This window comes from Chrysochloris asiatica, unplaced genomic scaffold (genome assembly GCF_000296735.1).
Source record: "Chrysochloris asiatica unplaced genomic scaffold, ChrAsi1.0 scaffold00039, whole genome shotgun sequence".
Classification (NCBI taxonomy): Eukaryota; Metazoa; Chordata; class Mammalia; order Afrosoricida; family Chrysochloridae; genus Chrysochloris; species Chrysochloris asiatica.
Window position 1 is genome coordinate 18,346,693 of NW_006408557.1, and position 18,458 is coordinate 18,365,150.

The 18,458-nt window shown below is 49.8% G+C and overlaps 1 protein-coding gene across 1 annotated transcript; it reads right to left on the reverse strand.

Annotated features, from left to right (window-relative positions):
* Positions 1–561: 561 nt before the first annotated feature.
* On the reverse strand, positions 562–18,079 carry BPIFB2 (BPI fold containing family B, member 2). Its single transcript, XM_006860687.1, has 15 exons — positions 17,971–18,079; positions 14,868–14,961; positions 13,573–13,677; positions 11,255–11,401; positions 9,616–9,676; positions 7,856–7,916; positions 5,739–5,830; positions 5,334–5,519; positions 5,072–5,125; positions 4,421–4,591; positions 3,829–3,896; positions 3,605–3,650; positions 2,789–2,852; positions 2,446–2,522; positions 562–603 (listed from the first exon to the last, which is right to left on the reverse strand). The coding sequence occupies exons 1-15, from the start codon at positions 18,077–18,079 to the stop codon at positions 562–564; spliced, it is 1,377 nt and encodes a 458-aa protein (XP_006860749.1).
* Between the last annotated feature and the right edge of the window lie 379 nt (positions 18,080–18,458).

Genomic DNA, 18,458 nt, shown 5'->3' on the forward strand with positions numbered 1-18,458 from the left:
GAACTCCAGACCCTGCCTGACTTGCAGGAATCTTTTGAGGCTCTAGTAACACTGTGAAGGGGGCATGTCACCAGGTAGGGGCACAATGCCTAAAGTGCTCCTGTAGTGTTCATCATGTCGGCCCATCCAAGTGGATCTCCAGGGTCCTCTTCCAAAATATCATCCTCCTGGACAAGGAGGTGACAGAATCAACAGAGATGTGGTCACATCTTCTCCCTGTCTCAGGCAATGTTGGTGAATCTAGGAGCAGACAGACCCAGGAACTGGCCTCATGTACACAAGGAGGTGGCCGGGCCTGACTGGAATTTGCAGTTCAAGAGATGTTTAATATAAGAGGGGAGAGGTCTGTACATACTGCAGGGGCACTCTGCTCCCCACAAACAGAGTAGTAGAGAGAAGAGGAGGGGAGGAAGGGGAACCAAGTACTCTGAAGATTAAACAGCCCAATGGGCCGGCCCACTTGCTGGCGATGCCTGAGAACTGCTTTGCCTTAGTAGTTTCCAGAGTGGCTTGAGGTGAACAGCAAGCTGGTCCACTTTCAGCTCTCCCGGTGGTCCCACCTCAGCGCTGGTAGAAGAGTCCACTGGACACCACAACATAGCCCTAAAGGTCAAAGAAAACCAGGAAGACCAGGCCAGAGGTCATATGAGAACAGGTAGGGCTCCTAGTCACCCATCAGTGCTGACTCCAAGTTCATGCTCCACCACTGATCGTGTGTTCTGCAGAGAGTCCTCTCTGAACCTGTTTCCTGCTCTGCTTCTCAGGGGGTAGCAAGGCCACTGTGAGGATGCAGCGAGAGCATGTGGGAAAAACACTTAGTCTGGGCTTCCATCGGCATCTCACCATGGCTCCCCGCATGGCCAGCCACTCCCATCGCTATCTCCCCATGCTCTATACCACTCCACAGAAATGTTCAGGGACCTACTGATCATTCAATCATTCATTCATTCATTCATTCATTCATCAAATCTGCACTCAGCCTCTAGTGTAAGTCAAGCTCTATACCAGGTACTAAGGACATAGCAGAGAATAAGCCAGACTCAGTCCCTGCCCATGCCATCACAGTTACATCAGACATAAAGTTCAGCTCCTCAGTTACATGATTATATGAGCCACATTTCAAGTGCTCAATTGGTACAAATGCCCAGTGGCTGATAGTGGCTACTGTTTTAGGAGGTGCATATCTCCACTATCCAGAAAGTTCTATCGAACAGTGCTGGTCTAGAAGGTGGGCCCATCACTGACTCTGCCTGATTGGGGGTCTTGTGGATCTTGCCACTGATAGGCCTGGTGCCTGACTTCCTGTTTTTTTAGGGATGGATCACACAAATGCCTCGAGTTATAGATCTTAAGCTGGGTGAGGGGGGCGGGGGGGCGGTACGCTCCCTGGACAGAGGGTATAAATAACACATGCAGAGGTTGGGTTTGAGCTCAGCTTTTTGTGCTATGCATGTCTTGTTGAATAAATTAGGAGGAATATTATCCTGTGGGGGCACTGAAGGGTTTAGCACTGAACTGCTAAACCCAAGATCAGAAGTTCAACCCACCAGCCACTCCTCTGAAACACTATATAGGGTCACTATGAGTTGAAACCAACTTGACAGCATTTAACAACAACAATAACATACTCTAGATAAGGGGTCCTGGTGAGGCGATATTTAAATCACTCGGATACTAACCAAAAGGTCAGAAGTTCAAGTCTACCAGCCACTCCATAGGAAAAAAGTCTTGGTGATCTGCTCCTAAAATATTGTTGTTGTTGTTGTTGTTGTTGTTAAGTGTCATAGAGTCGATTCCGATTCATAGAGACCCTGTATAGGGTTTCCAAGGAGCGGCTGGTGGATTTGAACTGCCAACCTTGCGATTCAAACTGACCTTGTGAGCACCACACTAGGACTCTGATTACAGCCCTGGAGACCCTGTGGAGTCAATCTACTCTGTCCTCTGGGATCACGAGAGTTGGAATCGACTTGGCAATGCACAACAGTATTCCCGGTGAAGCAGTAAGAAGCTACAGGCTCTCAGCCTGGCAGTGGCTATGATTGAATTTCAGGACAGGTTCACAATCTCTGATCCAAGAAAAGTGGTTATAGAGGGATTAGGAAGCCCCCCCTTCATCTCCATGGCTTGCAGAGGTCCAACTACAAAGCTTTAAGGAAGTGATCTGTTATCTGCCTCCGACACTGAAAGGGCTGTGTCCCACCCAGAGCACAGAAACATGACACCCTCGAAGGCCTGAGTCCCCTGTTGTGACCTGACAAGAACTAATAGGCAGGTAGGGTCCTCACACTAGTGTCCTATGATGCCCTGACTATCTCATCTCACCGAGCTAAGGAGTCCCAGCGCCCTGGCCTGGCTGACCTGCGACCCCACTGTTTGCAGGAGCAGGGAAGAAGGGAGACAGGTGATCCCTGCCTCAGGAAGCCCTCCATCCAAAGCTCTCACCTCATAGACAAAGACCTTGGGGGAGGCGTAGTGGAGGTTGACCACATTGGGGAGGGCAATTCCAATGCCCAGGAGAGCTGCAGGAAGGGAAGGAGAAACCGAATCACAGATGAACTGCATCCTATCAGGCAGTGGAGCATTTATTAGACCCGTTTTCCAGGTGGGAAACCTAGCCCTAGAGAGGGGAAGTGTCTTAGCCAAGATCTCACCTGAACAGACAGGAACACAGGCAGCTAGATCCCAGAGACCACCCCGCCTAACCAATGAGCCTTGGAAGTGGGGAGGGCTGTGGGGCTGGGCAGGAAGAGGCAGGAGCTACAATGGGATAGAGGACAAAGCTCACCATTGAGGTGGTCTAGCAGGGGCTTCTCAAACACAGTGCCCACGAGGGTGTGCATTTGATCCATCTACAGCCGCAGAACCAGTCAATGGCCCAGAAAAGAGAGACAGTTAGACACACATGTGAATACACAAACATAAAAACAGACAGACAATAGCAATGGTACAGGCTGAGGGGAAAGGCAAATCATCTATACCTTTGGTTTAAGCAGAGCCCAGCAACACACCAGAGCTGGACCAACCTCTGAGCATAAGGCACTCTGCCATCAACTGACAGATGGATGGGAGGGCTGACTGACTGACACCCATTCACTCAATGTGTGACCAACAGGGAGATGACAGGCAGCCATGGACAGACTGACTGAAGGACATTCACTTGCTCTGAAAACAATTAGTAGGCCATCTAACACCAGATAACCAACTTACGGGCAGACGGTCTGACAGATGGAGAGACTAGTGGACCATGCTGTCTGGTGGTGGCCTCTCCACAGTGACTGAGGGAAGCTGGCACTCTGCCTGAGGCTGACACGTCCACAGGACGGTGGGCTCATGACTCAGTCATTAATGACAGGCAGAGTGAACGGCAGGCTGCTGCCTGAACCCACTGAAGGACTGAGGTTGCTCAAGGAGGACTAGCAGACAGACAGCCTGTGAGAAAACAGACTGCCAGAAGGATGGACCAGCTGACTGACCATTATTCCTAATCACCGTGGGAAGAAGCCTATATCATGGTGGTACATAAAGGGACACACACACATGCTTCTTCAAGGCCTGCCCCACCCAGTAGGGGAGTCTCTGGAGAACCCAGTTCCAGACTCACATCAATGGAACCCACGTTGGAGGAGGCCACGGTGAGCTGAACATCCCTGGAAGAGAAACAAGACTGTTCAGACTGAGTCTCGTGCCTCCCCACCCTGAAATCGCTCCCCATTGCATCATAGGCTCCTCTAACAGCCAAGGCCTCAGCTCATCGGCCGAGAGTGGTTGCGGGCCAATTGCACAGAAGATCACGCTGAGGCTGCTGATTCAGGAGGACTTACTTACCCCAGCACAGATGTGGTCCCCTGGAGCCTCACCTTGGACACGGAAAACTGGAGGCTCAGGTGCACTACCTGGACACATGGGAACACAGAGTTAGAAGACACAGAGCTCCACCCATTCCTCCACTCATTCAGGCGCAGGTGTTTGTTGAGCATCAACCATGCACCAGGCTCTGCAGAGACCGTATAAACAAGGCAAGCTCTGTCTCTGCCCTTGGGAACCTCCTCAGACCAATGGGAGAAGCAAACAATAACAAAGTAACCAGACCCTGTATTAAGTGACAGGTGTCACAAAGGCAAGATGATGGTGTGCAGAGGATGGTAGGGGACCATCTTACTCAGGGTGATTTAGGAAGGCTTCCCTGAGGGGATGACATTTAAACTGAGACTTGAAAAATGGGGAGAAGCCAGTCAAGCCAAGAGCTGGGAAACGAGTGTTATAGTCACAAGGTACAGCACATGCAAGAGTCCTGAGACAGAGCAGTCCTACCATGTTCAAGGGACAGCACAGAGACCAGTGTGGCTGGAGCAAAGCAAGCAAGGCCCAAACAAAAGACAACGAGAGCCGTCCAGCCCTCCCGGTCCAGCTCACTCACCACATCCAGGGAGAAGAGGGACTGGAAGGCAGAGTTGGAGGCCGCAACCAGGACCTCGATGGAGGGCTGCAGTTGTAGTGTGGCATTGTTGGTATGCAGTGTGACTACCGGAGTGGCACCCAGCCGCACCTTGAGCACCACAGGCATGGGCACAGGGAACTGGCGGGCCACCTGGGGAACAGAAACAGGCAACAAAGGCCGCTGGCCTCTGCCTTCAGTCACTGCGCAGAGCCTGATCTCAAGGACACCCATGGGTGGTGGTGACCATGCAGACAGGCACAGCCCACATGACCTGTGCTAGGAGGGAGGGCATCTCAGGGGCTGGAGGTTCAGAGGAGGTGCCTGGACCAGATCTGGGGCTCAAGCTTCCCAAGGAGATGATCCCCAAGCTTGGTCCTGAAGATGGCTAAGGATTGTCAAGTGAAGGACAAATCAATGATGCTACAACAAAGGGTACTACTTGAACAAAGGCATAGTGAGGGGGAAATAGCATGATGTCTGGGCAGAAAAAGGGGCCACCCCAGATGGATGAGTCTGAAGGGCAGATAATAAACCCCACTTGGGACAGATGTGAGCCAGAAGACATCCCATTGTTTACAATCCCCCAAACTCTGTGTCTCAGCCCCTAGCATGACCATAAATGTCACCAACCTCAGGAATGAGCTGGCCCAGTGCAGAGGTGTTCAGCGGGTTGTCATCTGAGTTCTGAAATCAGTCCCCACCCATGACAGGGGTTAGGACAGCCACACCCCAAGCTAGGCCATCCTTCACCCCTGCCTACAATCCCTATTTGACCTTTCCAACAGTCATCTTGTGCTTCCAAAGTGCCCTCTGCTCTCCCCATGATCTGGCCTCTGTGGGGCCTCCCAGGAACTTCTACCCCACCCACCCAGGCAGCGAGTCCTGCCCTCACCAGCTGCCCTGTGATGTCCAAGTTGAGGCTCCCAGCTTTCTGCAGCAGCAGGAGGGCAGAGTCAAACAGGTCCTTGGAGAGGCCTACAGTTGCCATGGTATCCTTGGTGTCCACGTGCAGTGGCACCATGAAGGGGGTGGTATCAACAGGCAGAACAATGGGTTTGCCCAGCAGGAAGAGCACTGCCTATAGGAGATGAAGGGGCAGCAGTGTGGCCACAGTGGGGAGGTGGCTTTGGGTCAAAACCCCACTAAGACCGGCTATCTGGTCTCTGGGCCGTACTCCCTCCCAGAATGCCCTTCAGCTCCTCTCCCCCTGCCTCCCTGTTCCTCTAGGGATCCTTAGGGCACGGTGGACTCCAAAGGCAGTAAGTCCCCATGTCTGGGTTGACAGGGGGGCACGTACATTGATATCCAGAGAAATGTAGTCATCAGTGATGGTGGGGGCACTGACCATGGAATAGCGAATCTGGGACTCAGGGCCTACAGGGTTGAGACCTAAATGAACCCAGGAAGAAGAGGAAGCATTATTTAACATTATCTCTCTATCTAAAAAGCTCAGATCTATGAGTACCTCAGTCAGCCAGAAGCAGGCCAAGAAACAAGGAGGTCATGGAAATTGCAGTGTTGTACTCCCATGATGCAGCCAGCCACAAACTATTGACTCTTGGTTTACATGTTACTCAACAGGGTTGGTTTCTGTCGAGTTGCCATTGAGTCGATTCTTCGACTCATGGCTACCCCATGTGTGTCAGAGTGCTCCGTAGGGTTTTCAACGTCCAAGTTTTCAGAAAGAGATCACCAGGTCTTTCTTCTGAGGCTCTTCTGGATGGACTTGAAGCTGCAAACTTTCAGTTAGCAGAGGCACCACCCAAAGACTTCAGCAGAAGGCTAGAGACTCCAAATTAGAAGGAAGGAGAAGGGTCACTCCAGACAGAAGCATCCTTGAAAAAGCAAGAAGCAACCATAGAAAAAGAAGGTGCAGACATTTGACCAGCATGGTCTCATTTAATCCTCGCCACGATCCTGGTATGACTCTGTAGGATAAGCACTAGACTGCTAACCACTAGGGTGGTGGTTCAAATCCACCTTGGAAACCCTATTCAGGGTCGTTCTGAATCAGAATTGACACAACAACAAAACAACAATGCTATAGGGTTAATGTCCATTTTACACACATACATGGGATTGTCTGACTCCAAAGCTGCACTTTCCTCCCACAGTAACTAAAATGTACTCGCCCCAAGTCCTGGCAACACAGGGGCTTAGAGTCCTTCAGGGAGGCAGAACCGTAGTCCCAGTTCCTCTAAGGTGTTGGGTGGTGGTTGTGTGCCGAAGCTGTAAATCTTTACTGGAATAGAAAATCTCATCTTTCTCCCACAGAGCAACTGGTAGATTCAAACTGCTGACCTTGAGGTTAGCAGCCCAGCTCTTCATCCACTCCACTACCAGGGTCCCTGTCCTCTGAGGGACACGACTCATTTCATCTGTCTTACGTGCTGGTCACTTAGATTTCCTTCCTATATTTTTTTAATTCCTCAAAGACAAGGGCAAGAGTTGGTCTTTGGTATGAACCCCACTATAAATCTTCTTGGGATTCCTGGTGTGGATAAGCACTAGATTGCTAACCACAAGGGGATACCTGGTACAGGGTCGCTATGATTCAGAACCGACATACTGGCATTTAACAACAGTAAAAACATAATGCATCTTGACGTAGATAACTCTACTGAGGAAAAAGGAAAACTTACAGTGAGTTTGTTGTCTTCCTGGTACTTCACTGTGCTGTCTGGTAGTAACATATCTAAGAGGTACCAATTTTGATCCTCATTATTTTGGATCAAATGATTTGGCTCAGAGAGATTGAGTGATTTCCCTAAGATCACACAGTAAGTGAGCAACCGAGTCAGAAATAAAGCCTAGGTCCTTTGATTACTCTGGTACCTCATTTTAAGGTAATATGGGGGTTGGGGCAGTAGGGAAACCAAGCAAATCAAGGACCATTGTGCAGGTAAGGTGACTTTGAACTGGGCAGTAAAATGCCGCCAGAGCATTGGGTGAACATGTGAGGAAAAAATAACTGGGTAAGCCGGCTCATGGGGAGCTCTGAGCACCATACTGAAGACTACACTCCTCATCTGTAAACTGGGGACAGAGATGCCACTCTAGTGCTGGGAGTGTAGGGCAGGATATTGCAAAAAGAATGGTAGGGATTCCATGAAGACAACAGCAGGGTCTCTTCCAGCTATGAGAATCTAATTTCTAAAATCCCACAATTTTGAATAAATCAGTGATGGTAGAGTCTAAGATTCTCTAAGACTCATAACTTAAAGATTTGGTTTGGTTTGGTTTATCACTTGATCTAAGATAAGCAGATTCTAGAATCAACGACTTGAATGAAGATCTCAGAATTTGAAGATTCCCAGATTCTAAACTGTGCAGATTTAGGAGCCCACACAATTCAGTCATCGTCCGATTGAGCTCCCAGAGTCTCAGAGCTCTCCCTAGAGTCATGCATCTTACCAATTAAAGTGCCCAAGTGGACATTGAGGCCCTGCACCAGGTTGGAGATGCTCAGGCACAGCTGTGGCAAGACAGAGAGAATGAGAATGTGGTTAGGCTGTCTGGGGCAGGAGGGACTGCGGGTCCCTGTCTGAAAGCCTGCCCCTACACACACACATACACCATGGCCTGGAATCCCCTCCTTCTCCTCTCACACTGGGGGGATCTCCTGGTACCTACTAAGGGCACTAGAGCAACAGAAAAGAAGCATTCCAGTAGTTGGTAGGGCAAGGTGGCCCTGGACCCTGAGGGACACGGCAGCAGTGGCCATAAACTGGGACTCAGGGGCTGAGGCAGGGAACCTGCTGCTTCTAAGGCCGTTAGCCTAAGACAACTACCTGCTCCTAGCAGCCATCACCCCTGGGCAGTGAGGACCCCTAGAAAAGTCAGAAGGGGAATAAGCCGGGCAGAAGATGGAGCAGAAAAGGAAGACCTTGACTCTGGGTTTCTGACTAGATGCAGTGGGCCCTGAGAAGTGAGGCACTTTGGAGCAAAAGAGCTTCAGCTCTGAGATGCTGAGTGGAAGAGCCTGTAGGACTTCCAGGAGGAGGCGTACAGGAGGAAATGGGATGTAAATGCCTGAGTCTCAGGAGGAAACCTCTAGTCAAGGTGCAGAAGGTGGTGCTAATGGTGGGTACAGACAGTGGCCAGCAAGGCCAGACCAGGCTGAGCTTTGCTCAGTGGCAGTGTGGTCAGGTTGATGGGAGGTGGGAGCAGAGGAGCTATTGGAAGGCCTGGGGCAGTCACCATCATGTGCAGGCAAGAGCTGGTGAGACTGTACCAGTAGACGCAGGAGACAGAGGAGAGGGCAGGACTCCCCTTCCTACAGAGACACACTTGCAGCCCCAACCCAAAGAAGCTGTGAGGGGAGCAAGGAGACAGCACAGCGGGCCAACAGGCAGGGCCAAGGGACCCATGGGCCACCTGCAGGATTCTCAAAACAGACTGCACCCACTGTCACCCCTTCAAGCCTCAGTTTTCTCATCTGCAGCAGGTACCGTGGATGACACACAGTGGCTTGATCTGGCCTCACCAACCACTCTTTGGAAACCCTTTACAGGGTCGCTATGAGTCAAAACCAACTCAACATCACTTAACAACAACAGCCTATTAAAGGGAGCTGGGAGTGGGAAGGATAGCAGGGAGGATAACTGGCCACCCCAGGCAATGGGACCCAGATAATGACAAGAGTCTGCCCATCACAGTTCTAAACTCCCCATACATCTTCATTCCTGTAAACCCTGAGCAAACCCGGGAAGGAGGTGCTTGTACTCTCTGCATTACAGGTGTGGAATCAGAGGCACAGGGAGGTCAAATTATTTGTCCAAGGCACACACCTGAAAAGTAGGGAAACCAGGATTCGAAAACCAGACCACATCTGGCCTCAGTGCCATGTCCTTGTCCACTCTCATTTTATCTATTTTTCACAAGCCTCCTGAGCCCTGAAGCACTGCCCCTCACCCCCCACTTTGCCCTCTGATGTGGAATTGGGAGCTGGCCAGAAGAGACTCTCCCTCCCCTCCTCCCTGGACCACAACATGAGACTCTTCCCTGCCCTCAGGGGGCATTGAATGAGCCCCACAGAGTCCTATACTTTAAAAAAAAAAAAATCCTGCCCTCCCCCACCTCTCATCCTGTCTAAAATCCCACCATCCATTCACCTTGTCTTCTGGGTTACACAATGCCCTCCCTCCAAGAAGACATGCCCACAAGTCCTTTACCTTGTTGCTCAAGACAGCTTTAATGTGTTTCTGCAAGAGGACCAGCAGTGTTGGGGAGGCACTAAGGAAGAGACAAACAAAGATTCCTGAGTCCACAGGTCCTGTCCCTCCGCAGAACCACACATCTAGGAGAGAAGTCTCTCCCCTCAACCAGGAGACCAGTGACTTCCATTTGATATCATGCTTTGTGACACACACGGTGCCAGAGTCATAATTGTCCCATTACAGATGAGGAGACCACAGTTCCAAGAAGAAGACCATTTGTCCCAATCTGTGCAAGTGGCCAAGCTAAGTGAGGCCAGGCTTGGGGGAGACAGAGAGAGTGCTGTACAAGTCAGCTTCAGGTATGTCCTCGGCTGGCTGGCTTTGTGGCCACTCTGAGCCCAGTGAAGCAAGAGATGGAGATGGGATCTGTGGGACTTGCTTCCTGCTTGGGCTCCCATTCTCTGTGACACTTTTAGTAAAGTGCCTTCCCCTTTCTGGAGCTCAGTTTCCCCTCTGAACAATGAGAAATGGATCTAAACTAGTGTTTCTCAATAGTAGCCCATAGGAAGCCTCTAAACATTGATTTGCTAAAATCTGGACTCAAACCACAGCCCAGGTTCACTGTAACAACTCATGAGGGGAAGGAGGGGATGCCCCATTAGGAAACCATGAGCAGACCCCAGCTGGAAGGGACGTGATAGGTCACGAGTTGCACAGGATGATCACCAGGCACAAGCTAGAATGGATTTAGACCCAAACAACCCTTGACAAAGAAGATCAGTCCTGTGCAACCATCACATTCTTTTAAGCCTCCAAAATGCTCATGCACCTTACAGAAATTCCTCCTCACCCCCTGATCTGGAGGAGATAGTGTAATGTAGAGATATTGACAAGCAGTGGGATTAGGCAAATTGCCCAGGTTTGAATCCTGGCTCTACCATTTGCCAGCTGTGTAACCGTATGAAAGTTATTTAACTGCTCTGTGGCTTAGTTTGTTCTTCTAAAAAAGGGGGAACTGATCACACCTACCTGATAGGACCACTGTGAAATGATCCATGTAAAGGGATTAGATAGTATCTGCCTACTAGCACACAGTTGTTATGTGCCGTGGAGTCGGTTCCAACTCATAGTGACCCTGTACAGGGTTTCCGGGGCTGTAAATCTTTACAGGAGCAGAAAGCCTCAACTTTTTCTCATGGAACAGCTGGTAGTTTTGAACTGCTGATCTTGCGATTTGCAGCCCGATTCGTAACCACTATGCTACTAGAGCACACAGTAGGTACTCTGAAAGTAGGAGCCACTTTTAGCATAAGATGAGGGGTCAACTGACTCCCTGTGAGAACTTGGCCAGACCTCACTCTCTGGGCTTCATCTCTGCCAGGCAGAGCCAGCCTGGTCCGTCCACCTACAATCCCTCGGTCCAAGTAGTAAATCAATGGCTGGTGCACATTGTCACAGGGTACAGGGCAGTGTAGATAAAATGGGCTCAGGCAGCTCATTCACTACATGACTTGGATTAAGTCCCTTCCCCTCTCCGAACCTCAGAGCCCTCAGCCATAAAGTAGACATGATATTGAGTTGTGGTGATTGGATGTAGTCTTGAGTGATAACCACTACCCAGGAGTGCACAGCCCAGCCCTCACCAGGCACTCACCTATTGCTGTCCTCAAGCACGTTAATGTTGCCGAACAGTGTGGAGCAAGCAGAGATGCTGACAACAGGGGTCTGGATGGAGCCCTGGGCCACGCGGGCATCAGCCAGCAGTACCACGGGCATCGTTAGCACCAGGGGCTCTGGGACCCTGTCAAGAGGCACCACCCACCTGGCTGTTACAAGACCCTGCCAATCCCCGCAGACCTGCCCTCCTTTTCATGAAGGAAGGGCGCCCACTCAACAAGAGATAATCCCACTGGGGCAGGTCCAGATACTGCCGCAGACCCGTTGTTGTTGTTAAGTGCTGTCAAGTCCATTCCGACTCATAGTGACCCTGAATAGGGTTTCCGAGGAGCAACTGGTGAGTTTGAACTGCCTATCTTGTAGTTCAAACTGACCTTGCAGTCAGTTTGTGCATTAACCCACAGCACCACACCAGGAGACCAGTAGCAGGAGACCGGTAGGAACTTCATAGTCCCATGCCCTCTCAATGGGAGATGCTGAGCCAGTCACTGAGCCTCAGTTTCCTTGTCTGTAAAATGGCTCTAAGATTGGTGGTACCTGTCTCACAGGGCTGTGCTGAGTTTTCTATGAGCTACTCAAAAAGACACAGCTCAGAGTCACAGTAAATGCTCGTAAATGACAGCATCAAGGTACAACTGCAGCCACTTAGTTGTAGTGACCCTATAGGACAGTAGGACAGGGTAGAACTGCCCTGCACCATAGGATTGGCAAGGTTAATAAATCTTTATGGAAACAGATTGCCTCTTCTTTCTCCCACGGAGCCACTGGTAGGTTCAAACCACTGACCTTTTGTCCCAAACACTTAATCTATTGTGCCACCCAAGCTCCTAGTTGTTGTTATTGTTATGTGCCATGGAGTCAGTTCCGATTCATAGCAACCCTGTACAGGGTTTCTGAGGCTGTAAATCTTTATAGGAGCAGAAAGCCTCATCTTTCTCCCGCAGAACAACCGGTAGTTTCGAACTGCTGACCTTGTGGTTCACAGCCCGATTCATAACCACTATGCTACCAGAGCTCCTTAAGCTCCTGGTGTCAGGACCAAACCATAAACCACACCCACTGCCATCAAGCTGATTGCAACTCACAGAGACCCTACATAGGGTTTCTGAGATTGATTCTTACATGAGCAGGCAGTCTCATCTTTCCCAAGGAGCCGCTGATGGATTTGAACCTTGGACCTTGAGGTTAATAGCCCAGTGCCTAACACAAAGCACCACCAGGGCTCAAAGATCTCTTTTCCGTGGCCAGCTCATAGTTTAAAGATTCAGTGCTACTGGGAGAGAGTAGTCTGCTTTACGATTCCCATCTGGGCTACCTAAGCTGAAGCCTTGGGCTGAATATTCCCTGATATGGAGGATGGAAACTGGGTCTCACTCTCTCTCTCAGCTTCTTCTCCTTGTCAGAGAAGACTTCCTTCCTGTTCTTAGCTCACAATAATATTCTCTCTAGGAGTACAATATTGTTACAAATAACTACTTGTTGTTGTTGTTGTTGTTGTTGTTAAGTGCCGTTGAGTCAGTTCCGACCAATAGCGACCTATACAGGGTTTCTGAAGCTGTAAATCTTTTTGGGAACAGAAAGCCTCATCTTTTTCCCGTGGAGCAGCTGGTAGTTTCAAACTGCTGACCTTGCGGTTCACAGCCCGATCCGTAACCACTACGCTACCAGAGCTCCTACAAATAACTACTTAATTGTACAGAATTCATCTTGTCCCTGCAAGATTGTAACCCATTTTACAGATGTGGAAACTGAGGCTTGATGAAATGAAATTACTCCATCTAGTAAGACTCCTGGTGTGGCGCTGTAGGATCAGCACTGAACTGCGAATCACAAGGTTGGCTATTCAAACCCACCTCAGAAACCCTATGTTGTTGTTGTTGTTAAGTGCCATCGAGTCAGTTCCAACTCATAGTGACCCTGCATGGGGTTTCTGAGGAGCGACTGGTGAGTTTGAACCACTGACCCTGCAGTGCAAACAGACCTTTCAGTTCGGTGTTTTATCCCACAGCACCACACCAGGACTCCCAGAAACCCTACACAGGATCCCTATGAGTCAGTATTGACTGGATGGCACTTAACAACAACAAGAGTTGCACAACCAGATTATCAGAAATCCTCTCACTACCTTACTTCCCTTTTGGGCAGGAGAGAGGCAAGGTGGGGTGATACTGGACAAGAAGTCAGAAAACCCAGGCACAAATCGTGGAAGAGTTGATGAATCACCTTCCCTCACTCTGGTCCTCAGAGTGTGTCTGAAACTCCTCCCCCTCACCACCAACATGAAGACCCACTTACCGAAGGACCTTAAAATTAAAAGTGGCAGCTGCAAACATGTGCACCCCAAAATCTGCAAGAAATTTCAGGTGAAGGCGGGCCACATTCACATTCAGAATCTGGATCCTACCGGAGGTGGAAGGGAGAGGATCAAAATTACAGTGTGGCCTCCATTTCACCAAGAAACCAGCTCAGTGTCACACCCACACAGATGCTTTGAACATTTGGGAACCACTGGAGAAACCAGCTAGTTAGGAAAGGGACGCAAAGGGAGCCCAAACGTTGGGCAGGACTTGGTGAGATGATTGCCCAGGTTTTGGAGCGGAAACATTTTAGTTTCTGATCCAGGAAGGATGTCCGGAAAGGTCGGAGAGGAAAGACTTCAGGGTCCACAGAGGGCAGAAGTCCCCTCCATAGTATCCTAGTCAACAGACTCAGCTTGTAGTCCACTAGCAACAGGGAACTCACTCCCTTCAAAGCTGCCTGTCGATTACTAAGTCCTTTCCAACTAACTTATGATTGTTTTTAAAAGCATTTTTTTTCTTCCTGCATAGTAGTGGGGAACAGGGGAAGGGGGTGAAATTCAGATACTACAAAATGGTATAAAATTTAAAATCAGAACATCAAACCCCATCTTCAAGTAAATCCGTTAACACCATGATTCTCCTGTTAGCAGGGGCTGACCTAGGACCTGCTTCTTTTCAGCCCTCAGTGTGTGTTGGTGCCTACAAAGACCCAGTGCCAGTTTCAAACAGTCATGTGATGTCCGTTATGTGGCCAGACCACAAGTCACTTAGTTGTTCCCAACTCTCCACCATCATTAACTATGCTGTGAGCAGCTTCCCAGCCCTTCCTGAGGGCTCTCAAACTGGAGATCCCCCAGCCACCTGCAGCCCCCAAAGTTTTTGACTCACCCAGAGTCTCAAATGTTTTTTAATTAGTTGCTATCATTTAAAACTAAATAGGTTCTTCATGTTATGCCATATCGCTTCTCTTGAAAACTCCAAGATCTGGCAGAGTTAAATCTACATTCCTACTTTGAGCCAATTGGGTCCAGCCCCTGGAGGCACTTGAGACATCCCAACCTCTTATGCCTTTGAGTCTTGAGTGGTGTCTAAATGCACCCTCTAGCTTTGGGGGGAAGCAGTTACAACTTTGGCCACCCCTGGGAGCCCAGAAGATCCAGTCTTGACCCCTGGGATCAGAAATCCACCCAATTTCTGAAAGTCCTCTTAGCATTTGACCCAACGGGCGAGCACTCATCAAGCTGGTGGGGAGAGAGAGAGAGCACTAACCTAGCAGATGGGAGCACTCACCTCGTGGGCTGGAGTATCTTTCTACTTTGGTCCAGGAAATATGGGAGAGTGACGTTCAGGGCCTGCTGGAGAGGGGCTTTCCCGAATTCAGACACTGTAGGACCAAGGCAGGGTAAGGTTAGGCCACCTTGGGAGCCACCAAGCAAGACCACTCCATCCCCTTCTACCCGACACCTCAGGGCAGCAGAGGACTCCTTACAATCTTCACACTTCCTCCCTCAAGTCTGCCTCTCCAAGTCCTACTTGCTGAACCCAGTCTTCAAAAAGAAAAAACGCTTTGCCTTTTTGCCAGGCTCCAATCAGATGCCACCTCCTCCAGAGTGTTCCCTAAGTCCCCAAACAGAAAGAGCACTTCTCGGCTGTTCCTGGTCCCACCTGGAGGCATATTCTTGGATGGCAGCCTCCTCTAGAGGCCAAACACTCTTGAGCGTTTATTCCAACTCCGCTACTCTTGACTGGTATGACTACTCTGTGCCTCAGTTTCCCCCATGACACCAGGTCAAGTTGTGTCCTCCAAAAAAGACATGTTCAAGCCCTAACCTTGGGAGTCCATGAACATGACCTTGATTGGAAACAGGGTCTTTGCAGTTGTAATGAATTAAATTCAGATGGCAACATGGGAGAGCTATAAATCCAATGACCTTTGCTCATATAAGCAGATGCACACAGAGGAAAGACAGCTATGTGAAGACAGAGGCAGAAATTAGGGAAATGCTACAAACAAATGCAGCCACCAGAAGCTGGAGGGGGCGAGGAGGATTCTCCTCTAGAGCCTTAAGAGGGTATGTGGTCCAGCTGACACGTTAATTTCAGACTTCTGGCCTCCAGAATTATGAGAGAATAAATTTCTGTTGTTCTAAGCCACACAATTTGTGGTACTTTGTTAAGGCAGCCCTAGGAAATGGCTACATTCATCGATAAATTTGCAATGATGATGATTGTACACGTAGGCCATTATAAAGACTCGCTCGGGCACAATATTTCTTCACTATCATTGTTGCCGTGAGCATTTGTAATAAGAATGGCTGTCATTTGTATACTTCCCTTGTGCCTGGCACCATACTGATTGCTTTGTCTCACAATAATGCTATGTTAGGAACTGCTGTACCCAGTTTGCAGAAGGGTAGAGAAACTGTCAAGGGGAAGTCAGATCTGAACCGAGGAACCTGCCTCCAGAGTCTCTGTGCTCCTCAAACCAAAAATAAATCCACTGCCCTTGAGTAGAACCCAATTCATAGCAACCCTAAATCTTTATAGAAACCGACTGCCTCATCTTTCCCCACAGAGCAGCTGGTGGATTCAAGCTGCTGACATTTCTGTTGGTAGTGCAGTGCTTTAACCACTGCACCACCAGGATTCTTTACTGCACCCCCAGAGAGACGCTAGTTCAATTTAAAATGAAGGTAAAGGTGCTAGAAAGAGCACTGAATTAGGAATCAAGAGGCCCAAACTCTGCGTGGGCGCGCTGTGAGGTGCTAAGAAGCCCCTCCCTGGGCCTCAGTTTCCCAAAACACTGTTATATAAAAGTAGTGATCATTGCTCCCAATGCCCATCTTATCCTGATTCTCTGCGGCTGAACTCAAACTCACACCCAGGCATCTAGACTCCCTCTATAGTGCTCCTCTGACACAGAGTCCGAACTTGTAGGGTGGGGAGGCCATGGTAAGGAGCTACCCCACCCAGCCTTGGAAGTGATGAACTAGGCAGGTGATTTCAGCTGAGAACAAACACTCCAGGCCCGCCCTGGGGAGCTCTCTGGGGACAAAGGAGGCTCACACAGGTGCTGGGACAGACAGCAAGCAGGCAGCCCTGCCAGTGGCAGCCAGGCCCCCACGTCTCCACCTGTAGGCAGCCATGCGTGACTCCGTGTACCAGTCATGCTCTGGCATGGATCACTGACCCTTTTCATTGTCTGCCCATCTGCCCGGATACGAGGTCCCGGAAGGTTGTGTGTGGCCAGGAGGGGACTCTGTTGCCTTCCTGAGTCACTGCCTCATTCATAGTGGCTTGTTGTGGCTGTATGCCATTGAGTCAGTTCCGACTCACAGCAAACCAATATAAATCTTTATAGGAGCAGAAAGCCTCATCTTTCACTTATAGAGCAGCTGGTGGATTCAAACTGCTGACCTTGTAGTTAGCAGCCCAATGAGTAACCCTCTATACCACCAGGACGCCCTATGGTAGCTTGTTGTTGTTATTAAATGCAGTGAACTCATAATGATCCTGTATAGGGTTTCCAAGGAGCGGCTGATTGGTTTGAGCTGGTTTGACCTTGCAGATGGTAGTCCAGTGTTTATCCTACAGTGCCACACCAGGACCATCAGAAGTCCCTTCTATTGTCTGCCCTGAATTCCTCACACTGTAACCTGAGCTTATTCTGGCCTAGGGGAAAACTGCTGCTCACGTCTGACCCTTGGCCCAGCTTCAGAAGGAGCTGGGGGGTGGATGAAGGGCTATGTGCCTGGCTCCCGGACCTCAGCAGCCTCTGTCATAGTGTTTCTCCCGGGGCTAGAACAGGAGGCTCTCTGGAGAATGGCCAAAGGGGCCTGGCTTTCTGTACTTGGATCCCTGAGGGATCAACTTCAGGCTCTTCCCTGTAGTACTGAGCTAGACATGCATCTTCCCAGGCTCACATGTGCATGCATGCAACACACACATGTGCCCCTTCCTACCCTCAAACACACACAGGCACATTTCCGTGAATTTTCAAATCTATAAGCAGACACACACACACCAAAATAGACACTTAAACTGACCTATGTCCACACTACTCAGACACATGAACACAACCTATGAGAGGCATTCAAAAAGTTCATGGAAACATAGAATTGAAAGACAATGCAATTTTTCCATCAACTTTTTGCAGCACCCTCACATGTGCCCGTTGGACACATGGCATAGCTTCTATTCATCGATCCATTGACCCAGCTATTCAGCCAGCCAAACCATTTATTCAACGTACATTTGTCAACTGCCATCTACTTTGGTAGCAGATGAGACAAAAATCCCAGTCCCTACGGGGTTTTAGAGATACACAAACACACATACATGGGGCACACATGCACAGATACATGCAGAAGAGGCCCAGGGGCACATGTCTTACCATAACTCAGTGTTGCTTTGTTGAGTCTAACCATGGTGCCTGGCATGGAGGTGCCAACCATGGGCAGCAGCAGCACCAACAGCAGGCCCAGTCCACACACCCGAGCCATGGCTGTTCTGGCCACTGCCCCCAAGACCTGCGAGCTGAAACAGGGAATAAATAGCATTAGGGAGCTTGTGCAAGATGACCCATTCCCAAGTGCTTGAAGCCCACTCTAGCCTAGATCTAGTCAAAATCCCTACATGGTGGCCCTAGTTTTGCCCCAAACTCCCTGGAGATCAGTTTTTGCAGCTCTGCATTGGACTAATCATCCTCCTTCATTGGGGGATCTGACTGAAATGCCTTTCTCAAGGCCACATAGCACACTAGGGCCAGGTGCAGGACCCAAGCCAAGTCAGGAGATGGGGAGACTGGCAGATGGGGAGGTGAGGGCAGACTCTTGTCCCAAGGAGACAGCCCAGGCCCACCACCCAGGGACAAAGGCTGTG